This window comes from Sphaerodactylus townsendi, linkage group LG12, assembly GCF_021028975.2.
Source record: "Sphaerodactylus townsendi isolate TG3544 linkage group LG12, MPM_Stown_v2.3, whole genome shotgun sequence".
NCBI lineage: Eukaryota > Metazoa > Chordata > Lepidosauria > Squamata > Sphaerodactylidae > Sphaerodactylus > Sphaerodactylus townsendi.
In genome coordinates this window covers 16,181,001-16,197,117 of record NC_059436.1, presented here as the reverse complement: position 1 = coordinate 16,197,117, position 16,117 = coordinate 16,181,001, and the positions used below count along the sequence as shown (strand labels likewise).

The window sequence follows — 16,117 nt, the reverse complement described above, 5'->3', positions numbered from 1 at the left end:
GACATTTCTCATCCAAACAGATGAACAGTCAAATAGGGTTTGGATTGATGCTACTTCATAAGAACACTTTGATCCAGCATAGTATAGTGCTTAAGAGCATTAAGAAATTAATCTGAGTGGCATAGGCTTATCTGGGGAACCAGATGTGTTTCCCCATTCCTACATTCCTGCTGGGTGATCTTGGGCTACTTACGGTTCTTCGGAACTCTCTCAGCCCCACCTACTTCACAAGGTGTCTGTTGTGGGGAGAGGAAGGGAAAGGAGCTTGTAAGCCACATTGAGTCTCCTTATAGGAGAGAAAGGTGGGGTACAAATCCAAACTCTTCTTCTTCAAATGCTCTGGTGTGTATCCTGAGGGGCACACGTACCCCAGATTGGGAACCATTCTAGATCTTTGTGTTTGAAAGCACCATAAAGAACCTTACAATAGAATGTCTTATCAATCACTTCATGCCAGACTACATGTTATGGTGGCCATGGATCCAACCCGCACTTGCAGACACCATTTGATAGCAAAATGCAACTGTTTAAAGTTGCCACATTGTAGTGGCCCCAGATTATTTTAACCACTTCCTGGGCCTTGTCAAGTGCTGAATCAGCCCCCCCCGCCCCCGCTTCAGCATTTGAAAAGGAATGGGTGGGGTTAGGGAGCCATCAAGTCGCTTTTTGAACAGTTAGTTTTTTCTCTAAAATGGCAATGGCAACCACAGGTTAGACCCACGTAACATGTAGTTTAGCTTTTAAAGGTCTCACTCTGATCCCTCATGAGTATTTTCTGTCAGCACTAGAGCATGATGTATATTTGAAATCTCCTTTCAAACTAACAGGTGGTTGTGAAACTTACTAAGGATATTTAATTGCCCCTTTATGGTTAGCTAAACAGTGTTGAGCAAGCCTGCTAATTTGAGGAACTTCTTGGTCAGTCAGTGCCTGACACATGTGAGTCATAAGGCTTCTATTTTGGAGCTAACATGGGAGGTTTTATGAGCCTCTGATGTGCTCCAGCTCACAACGTGGGCAGATCTAGAACAGGGCAGCCCAGTTTGATTATGAGTGGAGAACTAAAACTCATTCACACGGTGTTCCCAAAAAACTCGAGGGTCTCTGTTGGAACAGACATAGGTGATGTAGGCAGAGGGCAAGCTGTTAAAGCATGAAGCAGCATTTACTGGGAATAGCTTCAGTGGTGAGAGCTGTCAGTCTCATAACTAGATTTTTGTGGTTCTAGATTCCAAGGTTCTGGAGCAAGGTAGGGTAAGATCGGGGAAAGGAGTATCCCATTTGCAGATGCCACCAAAGTTTCTGTCTAAAGTAAAATTCAAAGTAAACACAGGAAATGCCTTATCAGGTGAAACACCAAAGGAATGCTTTGTGGAAACTTTTGAATGGTTTTCTACCCGTCCCTCATTTCACTTAAAGTTTAAAAAAAATGTCAAAGAGAATTTCTGAGGTTTGTCCTCAAGTGAAAGGTAGGAAGAATGCTGTGGGAAGATAAAAGTGGTTCGATGTCAAGATGACAAGGGGAATGTCTTGTGAATCTTTTGCAAAGCCCTGCTTTTAAGAAAAGGGGCTGTTGCTCAGTGACATTTGTTTGGCATGCAGATGGTCCCAGGTTCAACTGTTCAACCCCCAACATCTCCAGTTAAAAGGGCCAGGCAGTAGGTGATACGAAAGACCTCAGTCTGATAGCTGCTGCCAGTCTGAGTAGACAATACTGACATTAGTGGACCAGTGGTCGGATTCAGTATATATGGCAGCTTCATGTGTTCAGCCTCCCTCGTCAAAGATCCAAGAGCATCCCTTCTTTACCAAAATGCAGCCACGCAGCCTGCACTGTCCACTCAGATGACACCAATGGATCCGCGGCTGCAGCTGATCCATGCTCCAGATTCCGGCATCCCATGATTGATGGTGTTGTGTCTGTCATGCAGCCGCCTTCTGAAAGTGCCCATTTGTTTCCCTGTAGATCCTTATCTTGCAAATGTAGTGAGCTGGGCTTATCTCTTCCCAAGGCCCCTTCTGCACCGAAAAGAAATCACCTCTGTTATTTATGTATTTCTGTCTTTGGCTCATCGAATCTATTTTCCTACACTTCCAATTATCTTTTATAGAGATCAACTGGAGGATAGGCCAGGTCCGTAATGACCCCGGGATTATTGGATCATTACCAGGAAGGCTCGCTAGCAAAGTGAGCTTGGCATTCATCCTCTTCATATTTCCCCGACTCGAATTATTTTTCCATCTTTACCCTTGTGCATCTGGCTCCTCTTCCCTGCACCTCCCATCCGGCGTTTATAATCTCTTTGCTGCTGCTTTTTTCCCCCTCCGAGGCAGAGGAAGAGTCCTTTGCACTTAATGCGATAATTTCCAAACAGCCTCAAAATGGTTGGCATTTTCCAAAGCGGCAAGGAATGTGTGGTGATGCCTGAGAGCAAAAAACAAGGTTTTTACATGATCTGAACAGTGCAGTTGCCATTTCTACATGGACACGCCCCCTCCCCGCCACACTCCAGCAATTCTGGGTTTGTTCCTAATGTACTGTCAAAGGCTTTCACAGCTAGAATTAAGTGGCTGTAATGGGTTTTTCAGGCTCTGTGGCCATGGTCTGGCAGTTTTAGTTGAAACTACCAGACCACAGCCACACAGCCCAGAAAATCCCCCAAATCTGCATCCCCAGAATCTGCAGTTAAAGAACTTCAGAAAGCAGACATTCTTTATGTGAATCATACAGTCATAGAGTTGGAACCCAACCCCAGAGCTCCACCTTTGAAGTCAGGTAGATTTCAGAGGCAGAGCCTGCAGTATAAAGTTGGACCCAGCCAGGCTGAGCCCACAATTCAACACTGGGCTCAGCCTTGCCAGATCCAGGTTCAAACTGCAGGCTCTGCCTCCAAAGTCCATGTGGACATAGGAAGTAGAGCCATTTTGAACGCTGGGGCTGGTTGAAATAAGGGCTCTGCCTCCAAAATCCATATGGACTTTGAAGTTGCCATGTGCAGTTTAACGCTGGACCCAGCCAGGCTGGGGGAGCAGAAGGGTTTTCATTGCTTGCCTATGGCACTCTTTTCCATGTACAGGAATTGCTGATCTTGCCCATTTTTAAGGTGACACCCACAGAAAGGCCTGCTCCAATGTCGGAGCATAGAAAGAGCATGTGAGATGTATTAATGAGAGCATAGTGTCTAGATTGAGGGAAGTATTTGTACCACTCTAATCTGCATTGGTTAGACCTCACCTAGAGTACTCTGTTCAGTTCTGGACACCACAGTTTAAGAAGGATATTGAGAAGCTGTAAAGTGTCCAAAGGAGGACAATCAAAATGGTAAAAGGTCTGGAATCCATGCCCTTTGAAGAGAGACTTAGGGAGCTGGAGATGTTTAGTCTGGACTCTGGAGAAGCAAAGGGGGACATGATAGCTAGGTTTAAATATTTGAAGGGATGCCATGTCGAAGAGGGAGCAAACTTGTTTTCTGCTGCCTCAGAGACTAGGACATGAAGTAATGGATTTGAGGTGCAGGAAAAGAGATTCCACCTAAACGTTAGGAAGAACTTTCTGACTGTTAGGGCTGTTCAACAGTGGAATTCACTGCCTCGGAGAATGGTGGAGTCTCCTTTGGAGGTTTTGAAACAGAGACTGGAGGAAGATATGTTGGGAGTGCTTTGATTGTGTGTTCCTGCATGGCAGGGGGTTGGACTTGATGGCCCTTGGGGTCTCTTTCAACTCTATGATTCTATGTTTCTAAGAGTGGTGATGCTATAGATATGATACTCCAGTGTCATGAAGGGCTTAGTGTGTGTGACAACCAGTTCCTTGAATTGAATCCAGCAGCTGATAGATAGTGACCACAGAATGGGTATAATATGCATGGACATTTCACCTAGCTGTGGCATTCTGTACCAACAAGAGTTGAAGGGCTATTTCCAATATGTTAATGTCAAGGGCTTTTGCCCTGCCAAACAGCGGCTGTTGCGGAAACTTCAGGTCAGACTGAAAACATGTTGACTGTTGTTCATTATAGACAAATGATTCTGCAATGTGGCCACAAGTCTGTGGACATTCACTAGGGTGTGGGCCACAGGAGGAAGGTGTGTTGGCCAGTTTGCAACACCGGTATAATACAGGTGGGACAGTGGGTGGCATTTAAGGCTCACCATGGGGGCCTTTCTGTGAAAGGACGGGGAAGGCTGCTGTGCTTGCTTCTGAGTTTTTCCTCCTGTTTGAAAACCACAAAGTGCCTGTCAAGCAATGCTGCCACAATCAGAGAGGCCGCAGGGTTTTTATGTGATTCTATTGTGGCCTCTTTAGCAGCCATGAAAAGAAAGCACAATTGGAGGATCTTAGTCTCTGCTGTTCAGCCATTGTGAGCTCCCAGTGTATGATTTGCCCTTCACAAGAGTACAAATGTCCCTTAAACATATTCCGATATTGCTCTGAAAATATAAAATACAGTTAAGTCGGCTTTCCCAAAACCTCAGGGCTGGATTTCAACTCCTTTAGGATGGATGGATAGATAGACAGACGGGCGGGCGGGCGGGCAGGTGGATAAATTCTTGCTTTGTCAGAAAGAAGGCATTGCTATTACAACCATAGATTAATCAACTTGAACTGGAGTTGATTAACTGGGTTTAACCAATAGTAACAATCTAAATCAGTTATTCAGAAAATTAAAAACGTGTTGGTTGTGGTGGGCTTTCCAGGCTGTATGGCCGTGGTCTGGTAGATCTTGTTCCTGACGTTTCGCCTGCATCTGTGGCTGGCATCTTCAGAGGCATGTTGTTTATATTTAAGGTTGTTCTAGTATTTTATTGTAGCATGCAATTTTTTTAAAAAAATAAAAGGTAGGTTTTTTTCTTTTTAACAGCATATAAGCTTTTGTTGATTAAACTGGCATGTATATTTCATACTTCCTTCATAATCTCAAAAAGGCACCTATTGCGGTTTTGTAAATATGCAAATCGATTCAATCAATTAATTCATGCATTGAAAACCAGATGTTTAACCAGAAATTATTTAATCAACTTACAGTCCTCGATTCTGAGTTGGGGGCAAACATTGCTTATGAGAACACCTAAAAGTGTCTCAAATTTGCATCAAAAAGGCCCTCTTGGATGATATCCATGCCCCTCCAAATGGGGGCAGGGTGCTGAACACCAGCAAAAAAAGAGTATCGATGGCAAAGCCAATAACGTGCAGTGAGAATAGACAGGAGTTCAAATTCCACACTCAGCCGTGTAATTCATGGGGTGACTTTGTGCTAGTGGTTCTCATTTGACCAACCAACCTCACAAGGTTGTTTTGAGGCTAAAATGAGAAAGGAAGAACCAGGTACACTACCTGAGGTGGAAGAACGAGATGAATATCTAATAGTTTTAGTAAAAAATTCCCAGTGCTTTCTCCAGATCTTCTTCAGCAGAATTGTTTACTTACATAGACAATAAACCCAACAAATTATTAAGTACACTGACATGAGTTGCACCAGCAAAAATACAACATACGCCTTTGTAATAATACATTTGTGATAACCCCAAAAGATCCTTTTCCTAGGAAGCTGCAAAAAATTAAAAACTCTGTTCCTGACAAAATTATAACAAGAGGAATCCCGCAAAATTGTTTTGCGCAAGCCTTTAAAATTGTCTTTTAAGATTATCATGAACGTATTATTATGTGGGGATAAGCAGCACTTTAAGTGATGTATCTTTAATTAATTTTTGGCTAGGATTTGCTGTCTGGCTCTGTGGGCCTTTGCCGATTCCACTGAAGAAGATCCGCAGAATGTATTTGTGTGCTTTTAAATTACTATTGCATATTATTGGCTTTGCCCTTTGAGTTATTTTTTTCCCTTCTGTCACTTAGAGATGGGCTTGTATGGGAATCGCTGTGTTGAAGAGCGTAGTTTTAATTATAGGAGATGACATGTGGCGGGATGCAGGCGTTTTTATCCTGTTTACTCCTTTTCCCTGTAGGACGGGAGTTTCTAAGTGAAGATGAATACTTGGAGATCACAGGGATCACCAGGTACCAATCCGGAGAGTATGAGTGCAGCGCTGCCAATGAGGTCGCGGTACCAGATATTCGGAGGGTAAAGGTTATTGTAAACTGTAAGTATGGAACCACCACCACCATCACCACCATCCATTCCTTAGTAACATTCTGCATTTATATATTATTTCCTAGAAATCTGGGGTCGGCGGTATTACCCCACTTCAAATTGTGATGGTCCTGGAATAGCTCAGCTTGCCTGACATTCAGGTCAGGGAGTTCCTAGTTGTGCCTCTTAACCATGACTCAACCCCAAGTTACATTTTGTTGCCGAAATACTGGCAGACACTGAATAAAGAGGAAATGGATCTTTCCCACCAGCCCTATCTCTTATAGTTCTCTGCACCTCCCCAAAAGTGTTCCTGAGACCCCTTCTGCACAGCAAATGTATAACAGGTTGCAGTCAGGATAAAGGAACCTGTTTTCCTGTTTTTGCACTCACAAGCATCCATGCAGGCAGTGATTGGAGTCCACGAAAACAATCCGGGTTGCTGTTGCACCTTCGCACAGAGACACTTCTTTTTTTTTTACTTCCCACCCAAGAGTAGCTATGAAAGCCATGCCAAAGCCACGATATGACCATCTGCACCTTCGTAGCTATGCAGGTGCAAACCACAAAAATGTTTTTTTTAAAGGAAAAGGGAGGCAAATAATAAGAACATAAGAACAAGCCACCTGGATCAGACCAGAGTCTGTCTAGTCCAGCTCTCTGCTACTCGCAGTGGCCCACCAGGTGCCTTTGGGAGCTCACATGCAGGATGTGAAAGCAATGGCCTTCTGCGGCTGTTGCTCCTGAGCACCTGGTCTGTTAAGGCATTTGCAATCTCAGATCAAGGAGGATCAAGATTGCTAGCCATAGATCTACTTCTCCTCCATTAATCTATCCAAGCCCTTTTTAAAGCTATCCAGGTTATTGGCCATCACCACCTCCTGTGGCAGCATATTCCAAACACCAATCACAAGTTGCGTGAAGTGTTTCCTTTTATTAGTCCTTATTCTCCCCCCCCCCCCAGCATTTTCAATGAATGCCCCCTGGTTCTAGTATTGTGAGAAAGAGAGAAAAATGTCTCTCTGTCAAAATTTTCTACCCCATGCATAGTTTTATAGACTTCAATCATATCCCCCCTCAGACGTCTCCTCTCCAAACTAAAGAGTCCCAAACGCTGCAGCCTCTCCTCATAAGGAAAGTGTTCCAATCCCTCAATCATCCTTGTTGCCCTTCTCTGCACTTTTTCTATCTCCTCAATATCCTTTTTGAGATGTGGTGACCAGAACTGAACACAGTACTCCAAGTGCAGTCGCACCACAGCTTTATATAAAGGCATGACAATCTTTGCAGTTTTATTATCAATTCCTTTCCTAATTATCCCCAGCATAGAGTTTGCCTTTTTCACAGCTGCCATGCACTGAGTTGACATTCCCATGGAACTATCAACTAAGACGCCCAAATCCCTTTCCTGGTCTGTGACTGATAGCACTGACCCCTGTAGCGTGTACGTGAAGTTTGGATTTTTTGCCTCTATGTGCATCACTTTAGATTTTGCTACATTGAACTGCTTGGAGCACTTCGCAATCCTTTGCGGTTCTCACCACAATGCATAATTTGGTATCATCCGCAAACTTGGTCACCATGCTACCCACACCTACTTCCATAACGTGTCTTCTGGGGTTCTGTGTGGTTTCCGGGCTGTAAGGCCGTGTTCTCTCCTGACGTTTCACCTGCATCTGTAGCTGGCATCTTCAAAGGATTTATATCCCAGTCACAGATGCAGAGGAACATCAGGAGAGAATGCTGCTAGAACACCGCCATACAGCCCGGAAACCATACAGCACCCCAGTGATTCCGGCTGTGAAAGCCTTCAATAATACAATGTGTCTTCTGCCTGGCCATTCACTCACAAGCAGCTGCAACCCAGAATTTTTAAAAAGGATTGCTTGTTTAGCGATTTTCAAAAAACCTGGCTTGGAGGAAATAACATGGGGCAGACTCATTTTGGGGGCAGGATCTATGCAAAGTCCCCCCCCCCAATGGTTTTTTTAGTGTCCTATACCCATATTTATTGGTCCGCGTGGAAGGGACCTGAGAATTTGGGAGATTCTCAGGAACCAGGAGGGCTGCTGGTTGAATGGGAAATCTGTGAAACGTCACATGAAACCTGAAGTGCTTTACAGTCATATAATGGCATATTAGACTCTTATATTTATATAGTGGATACAATATAATGATGAGATGTATACACACAAAAAAACAGCTATTTCAATCACAATCTCTTCAGAAAGTCTATTTATAGTTGGGGTATAACTGGTAACAGCTTTCCGCAACCCCCGAGGAGCAATTTTCCTCGAGAACATATTTCTGATGGTTAACCTTACACACAGCACATTAAGATATCCTTGCCTTGGGGAAGAAACTGATACAATTTTTAATGGATAAAATTATATGAGAAAGAACATAGATTTTGTTGCGCTGCTGGACAATCGGCTCACCTGCTGGCGAGGCATGGAGCCCGGACTCTTTGAGCACTTAAAAAACAGGCATGTCCATAAAAGCCTCTTGGAAATTCAGAGCGAGGTTGAGCACATTTGATCTCTGAGCTGTTTAAAAAGAATTTTTGTAGGAGAATTCCAGACTTTTCAGTGAAATCAGAGGTCTGGATTTCAGCTCACCCCTTTCGACCAACATGAAGCCAAACATCCATTCTTCAAATGCTGGTCCCAAAAAACCCCGAGGATCACCTGAGAGAGGATGGCACTAATTAATTGATTAATTCCATTAGCGGCTCTTCTTTCACACTGAGCTTCAAGGTGGGTTACAAAAATGAAAACAACCGGACTGCCCCAGACATCCAAGAAAAAGGGCAAAAGGGTGAGGAGGAAAGAAAGTAGGAAACAAGGCAAGCACAAGATTATTTAAAGAATGACATTCCATCATGTTAAAAGTGGATCGCAAAGGGAGAGCATATGTTGGGGTGCCCAGGAAAATAAAAAGGGTTAAACAGAGAATGGCTTGAAAAGAGAATAAAATCTGTCATAATTTCTTTTCTGCAGGTAAGACAGTGATGTGGACTTCCTGGAGTTAGTAATCATGTAACAAGCCCTCTAGAGTATGTTGAGTGGAACAGCTGTGGTGTTGCCATCTGAACTCCACTGAGTCCTTCCATCCTTGGCTCGAGAGAGTTTATAGGCAACAGAGGCCTGTGTATACCCTGTGTGAAGTGTACACCAGCATGGTGTAGTGGTTAAGAACAGGTGGACTCTAATCTGGAGAACTCAGTTTGATTCCTCATTCCTCCTCATGAGCAGCGGACTCTTAGATTTGTTCCCCACTCCTACATTCCTGCTGGGTAACCTTGGGCTAGTCACAGGGCTCAAAGCTCTCTCAGCCCCACCTACCACAGAAGGTATCTGTTTTGGTGAGAGGAAGGGAAAGGAGTCTATAAGCTGCCTTGAGTCTCCTTACAAGAGAGAGAGGCAGGGTATAAATCCAGACTCTTCTCTTCTTCTATCAGGGTGGACCAAACCACTCACACAAGTACTTGGTGGCACCTGTAGCACTCAACCCATAGAAGTGGTTCACTTATAGCCAGTGGCAACATGAGAAATGGCATGGCTAAACCTTGGTTGGGGTGACATGATACCTCGGACTGGCACTGTGGCCTGTGCTTGAACCATTTTGAAGAATGCTTGAAAAATGCACAAACATTTTCTGAACAGGGGCACACTTTAAAAACTTATGTTCAAAAGCCTTTTATTTCTGCTCTTTGGAATTCCTTACATTATGACAGGAATGAGACCTCCCGCCCAAACTACAGGTTATAACGTACCCGAGTCCTCCCCCCTCCCTGGGCCATCTGGGTCCATCTCATGAGAACGGAATGCTCATCCTGGACAGCAAGATAAGCCGTCCACCAAGGTTGTTGCTGCCGAATCTGGCCCGTCGCCCGGCTGGAGGCATTCCGTCAAGGCCAGCTGGCTGGGAGAGAACCAGGCAGAATTGCCATCCTTACACTTTTCACCATGGGAGAAATGACGCCTTTAGGGTGTCAAAAAGATGACATATTATTGTATGTTTTCAATAGCCTTAATTACTATGTTGTTAAATCTACAGAAAACTTGAGGCCTGTTGAGCATTCCTCAGAACTGGTAAAGAGCCCAATTGCTTGTGCTTCCAGAATAGCATTGCAGAAGCAAAGACTAGTTAGAAGGATCATAAATTTTAATAATTTTATTAAAATTCAGGACATGTAATATAAAGTGGACCAAAATTTTGCCCCTTTAAATCTTAGCAAGGAAGAATGGAAACCCAAACATGCACAGCCCAGCAGGGGAAATACGCAGACCTACAGAAATGTGGATGCAGTCTCATTAGTGGCTAAAAGCAGGGCAACATAAAGCAGAAATGGAAGATTTAATTGCCACCATTCAAGACTGTATAATTGCAACCCATAATGATCAAAATGCACAACAAAGATACTTTTGGAAAAGCTAAAGATAAACCAGAAACAACTGACAGTATGATAGCTGCCTAGGCTGCGTACTCTTGCTTTCAAAAAGAAGTGCCACTTTTGAGAGTATCCGCCAGATGTCGTTTACTTCCCAAGTTTTTCCCATCCCATAGTAAACCTGTTTTAAAAGTTAGATAAACACCCTGTGCATGATTGACCCATGAGGTAACATAACTTCAGGACATTTATTAGGCAGACTATGTTTACAGGGCGATTTGTCATTTCCTTCCCAGTCTTTTACACTTTATACCCAGCAAGCTTTGCTGCAATATTTTTTAGAAAGAACATGATGCAGATGTGTTAGCATGCTGTCTCAACAAGACAGGTCACATTTTTGGAGGTTTCTGCCAGTTTGTGCCCTTCATGGCTATTAGGCTGGCCATTCAGTAAAGCCAAATGGCCCAAAAAGAAACCCAGGCGATTTGGCTCTGGCTTCACAAGCAGCTAGGTGGCCAGCACCACTCCTGAGGGCAGTGGGGGGGGGGGCAGGATTCCCAATCCCATCAGGCAACCCTCCCACCCTGATTTCAGCTTTGCAAGCAGCAAGGCAGCCCTACACAGCTGAATTCAGGGGTCAGCTAGATTTTTGTTTTTTGAGTTTAGCTTTAAAAAGAAAATCTGGATAACAAAAAAAAAGCAATATGGGATATCAGCTTTCCCCCAAAAAATTCAAGTATTTTAAAGCAAAACCCAAAAAATACTAGAAAAGGGGCCATCCCTATTGGCTACTGCCACATCAAAAGAGCTTTTAAAGAATCAGTAACTGCTGTGGAGCTATACCAATTTTTTAAACAGTCTTTGAGTAGTGTGGCAGGGGGAATGACAAAATGACAGTGTAGGGAGAAATTAGTGCAGAAAACCCCATATGGATGTTTCATTGCTAATACCTCTGCATATGCTGCTGCAATCAGTGCAAAACAGGGAATCCTTGCCATTGGAAAAAAAACCCCTTTTTTGCTAGACCAGTTGCAAAACAAAACAAAACTCACACACTCACACAAACACCCATACATTGACTGGCATTCAGCAATCAGTTCAGAATCACTCTGAAAATATTGGAAAATTATTTCTAGACCTATTTCTCAAGAAATATTTCTCCCTAAGCCTTTCTTGTGGAATTATGCAGATTTTTTCCCCAAAGATTAAAAAAGGTAAATTTAGTCCCCTGTGTAAGCACAGGGGATCTATGGGGTGATGACATATCATGGCATATCAAAAAGATACTTAAGAATTAAATGCTGTCATCTTCTCCTAATACTGGAAAAAGGACCAAAACTCCAAATAACACAGAAAGAAGAGTTTCGATTTATACCCCCCCACCCCCCCCACCCCGCTTCACACACACTTTCTCTCCCATAAGGAGACTCAAGGCAGCTTACAAACTCCTTTCCCTTTTTCACCCCAGAACAGACACTTTGTGAAGTAGGTGGGACTGAGGCCCACTCCGCACGGGCCAAAAACAGCATCTCTGGAATGGTAAAAACACCATTCCAGGAGTGCTGTTCGCATGGCTGCTGCCTCTGCAACGAGGCAGCACTGTGCTTCCCCAGCAACCAGTGGGGAAACGCTGTTTTCTAGCCCCGCTTAATGAGTGAGGCTTTTGGGAAACGGCGTTTCCCTGCCGGCACCATGCAAACGGCACCAGGTTGAAGGTGCTGCCTTTAGGTGCCTCCTGTTTTTATCAAACTTACCTTCTCTCCGAAGGTATGTTTGGGAAAACAAAATGGTGCCATGTGGAGGTGCCTCCGCTGGCCACAGCCGCTCTTGGGCCACTTGCTTGGGAGCATGCATACGGTCCCAGGCCTATACCGGCACCATATATGCTGGTGTGCAGTTTCTGAAGTGGCCCGTGTAAAGTGGGCCTGAGAGAGTTCTGAGAGAACTGTGACTAGCCCAAGGTCACCCAGCAGGCTTCCCGTGAAGGGGCAGGCAAACAAACCTGGTTCAACCTATTAGAGTCCATTGTTCATAAGAGGCAAAACAATCAGTTACAATAGGCAAGATACAATCCGTGTGAATTATTTAAAAAAAACCCAAAGCAAAACGTAACTTCTTTCTATGGCAGATACCACAGTATTTCTTACACACAAACACAGGGGAGAGACAAACTGAGAATAAATATCACAATAACTGTGAAAGTAAAGTGTGTCTGGAAACTCAAGTCTCTTCATTTGGCATCTCGCTTAATATCAGCTTACAGGAGTTGTTCCAAATATCCTGAAGCTAATACAGATGCCATTATTTATTAAGTGCAATGCAAAAATGCGAGGAGAGAGGCTGTTGTTCTCCAGGCTTTGCAGATTACCAGGACATTCTGAAAGAACTATTATTGATCCTTAAGGGAAAAAGCTGAAGATACTGGTTCTCTACCTGTTGACGTGCCGGGGCTACTGTGAAGAAAATGGGAAACCAAAACCACAGTATGGAATGACTGCACCATATGCCCTCTTCCTGTTACGTCCAATCATCATGTCTTCTGAAAGGGGCAACATTGATTTTCTGCCTGTGTGCATGGGTGCCTGACAGCAGATAAATCTAGGGTGTGGTGTAAATGCTCCAAAGCAGGGATGTAATTCCATTGACCCTTTAAGAAAAAAAATGATAATTGTATACATCATGTAGAATAGTTGACCTGTACATGCAATCAAATGTAATGACTGAGGCCCCTTCCACATGGGCCAATAAACACAGGTTAACGATGGTATAAAACCCGTTTGGGGGGGGGGGGGACTTTGCACGGATCCCTACAGCAAGTCTTCCCCGTGTTAATTCTCCTAAACTATCTGCGAGTCTTTTTAAATATCCCAGGTTGCAGTTGTTTGCAAGCAAACGGGCAGGCAGGAGGCGCTTTATGTGGCTGCACTTTCTTTTTAAAAAAAATTCCTGGCTGACATCTGCGTAGCCACGCAGGTGCAAAGGGCCCTATTGTGAGACAGCATGGCTTTGGGGGTCACTGGTGCATGCCTGCATAGCTACACATCAGTGGGAGATTTTTTTTTTTTTTAAAAAAGGCATGGCACAGAGGCATGTGAATGCAAAAACAGGAAATTGGGTTACTGTATCCCGACTGCAACCCGCTGTACATGTGCTGTGTGGAAGGGGCCCGAGAATGGCTCTGAGTTTGCAATCCCATAAACTTAATGTTGTTTTGCTTCACTACTCTTGAATCCATCTCTTTCCACCCAGCCTCATTCAGATCAGTCAGTGGCCAGATCTACCATCTCAACTTTTAGTGAAGATTTTGCAGACTGTCCGTCATGTTTCTGCAAGATGTCAGAATAATTCTCCTTTCCTCTGCAGACCCCCCATCCATCTCCAACCCCAAGAACACAGGAGCCTCAGTTGGCCAGAAGGGGATCCTGCGCTGCGAAGCCTCTGCTGTCCCCGTAGCAGAATTTCAGTGGTTCAAAGAAGAAACCAGGTATCTTAGCAAACCTTCAAAGCTGCTGGAATTGCCCAAGAATGGCAGGTTTATGTTATTGGCCAGAAGGGCCATGGCAAGAGTAGCCATGTGTCATACCAGCAGAGCTGAAATTGGGCAAAGTTTCAGTCCCACAAATTAACTTAGTTTCCAGGCTCAGCCCTGTTGTGCATGAGAGATGTAATAAGGGCTATGCCTTTCATTCAACTAGTAACCCCCCTCCCCACAAATATCTGGACTTCCACATTAAAGGATACTAATTTCACACAGGCATTAAGGCTTTTGATCTAGAAGTTAAGCCGCTCCTATTACAAATAAATTAATAAATATGAGAGGCATTCTTTCTGCTCCATTCCTCTTCCTCTGCCACATTAGTATGTATAGTATTAGTCAACTGCAGCCACTCTAGCAAGGCAATGGACATTTTAATACACTGCAGCTTGTTCCATTTTCTTCATACAAAACTGCCTTCTACTAAATCAAACTAGGATCTGTCTATCGCAGTACACTCTGGTAGGACTGGCAGCAGCTACCCAAGGTCTCACGCCAAAGGAGACATTAGGGGCCATTCCACACAGCACAGAAAGGCATCCAGGGGATGTCTTAAAAAGAGGCGCCTTCAGTTGTGCTTTCCAGACAGCCGAAGCATCAGAGGGGAAAAGAGGCTGTTTCCCACCCAACCATTTTGCTCTCTGGTCAGTTTCACCCTCAGCTTACACCTGACATTTTGTGTGCAGCCAAAGGTATTCTCCCTGCTGCCATTTGCTGAAGGTAGCCTCAGGATTTTCGCTGTGCAGGCTCTGATCCTGGGTGCCCTTTCAGCCCCATAAGTGTATAGTTGCACTCATCTGGTCCTGCTGATTACAGCAATATGTAATTCCCCTATTTGTTAAAAAAAAAACAGTTCAATGAACTATTTCTATAGCTACGCAGACACAAATTCGAGAAGCTCAGAAGATGGATCTGCCACCTAATGAAAAGCATTGGGTTGACCTGCCCTCTGTGGACCAACTAAGTTTTTCTCTGAAGTCTTTACGTACAGTCAATGACCAAATACTAGTTTTTCTGTGTGGTAAGAAAAAAAATTGTTAGTCTGCGGAGGCCAGGTCAACCCGTTGCTTTTCAATGGGCGGCAGACCCATCTTCCGATCAGCTGAGATTATCTTATATGTGTCTGTATAGCTACAAAGTTAACGCTTCGGATTTTTAAAAAAATGGCCATCTACTTCCTTTTCTTGCTTCTGGAATATCTAGTCAAAATGTATCTTGTATTGTCATTCTATGGCATTGACATTGTTGGCTGCTGGTGGCAGAGGGAATGAAATGTTCTATGCCATGTCATGAGATGCTTTCTATCAGGTGGGCTAGACTCATGTTCATGAGAATCCAAGAGACCAACAGGATACTCAGGATATAAGCCTTCAATCAATACACACTTCATCAGATACCCGAATTCATTAGATACAACAGGTATCTAAAAGATACAGGTATTTGAAAAATACAAACATAGCTATCTAACAATGGGAACTTTGACTTTTGTAAGTTTACACCCTGAAAAATCTTGTTGGTCTCTTGGATTCTATGTAGCTCTTCTTTTGCATTTCAATACAGCTAACCTCTGAAATTTTCTATCAAATGTTACAGGGGGGAAAGATAGACATGCAGTTGCTTTGTTTCTGGCAGGCTCCTTGTATTTGCCGTAACATTTACGCTGGCCTTCAGACAGACGTCTTTCCCAGAATTGCTGAGATGCCAGGAGTTTAAGTGAATACTGAGCTGCAGATCTTCTTCCAGAAGGTCTGGATATAAATTAACCCCACCACTGGACTATGTGGATTAATCCAAGCTCCATTTGCCCTCCTCCCAGATTAGCCAATGGACTGGATGGTGTGAAAATTGAGAACAAAGGTCGGATGTCCACGTTAACCTTCTTCAACGTCTCGGAGAAGGATTACGGCAACTACACCTGTGTGGCCATCAATAAGCTGGGGAACACCAATGCCAGTATAATACTGTATGGTAGGTATACAGTCCACACCCACAGGGCTTGCACGTGATGTACATTTACTGGTGCAGATGAAGGTGGGGAGAACATTGGATCCTTGGGATCTGGAATTTCAGAGTGAGAAATATGTCTCTGTATGGTGAGAG

At 43.9% G+C, this 16,117-nt stretch overlaps 1 protein-coding gene across 3 annotated transcripts in view; it reads left to right on the top strand.

Annotated features, from left to right (window-relative positions):
• OPCML (opioid binding protein/cell adhesion molecule like) overlaps positions 1 to 16,117 on the top strand; it is a 430,273-nt gene that overhangs the window by 391,037 nt on the left and 23,119 nt on the right. For all 3 annotated transcript variants that reach the window (XM_048513179.1, XM_048513180.1, XM_048513176.1), the window contains exons 4-6: positions 5,965 to 6,099; positions 13,846 to 13,966; positions 15,834 to 15,985. In XM_048513179.1, coding sequence (XP_048369136.1) covers positions 5,965 to 6,099; positions 13,846 to 13,966; positions 15,834 to 15,985 — 408 coding nt within the window. The remainder of the gene's footprint in view (positions 1 to 5,964; positions 6,100 to 13,845; positions 13,967 to 15,833; positions 15,986 to 16,117) is intronic.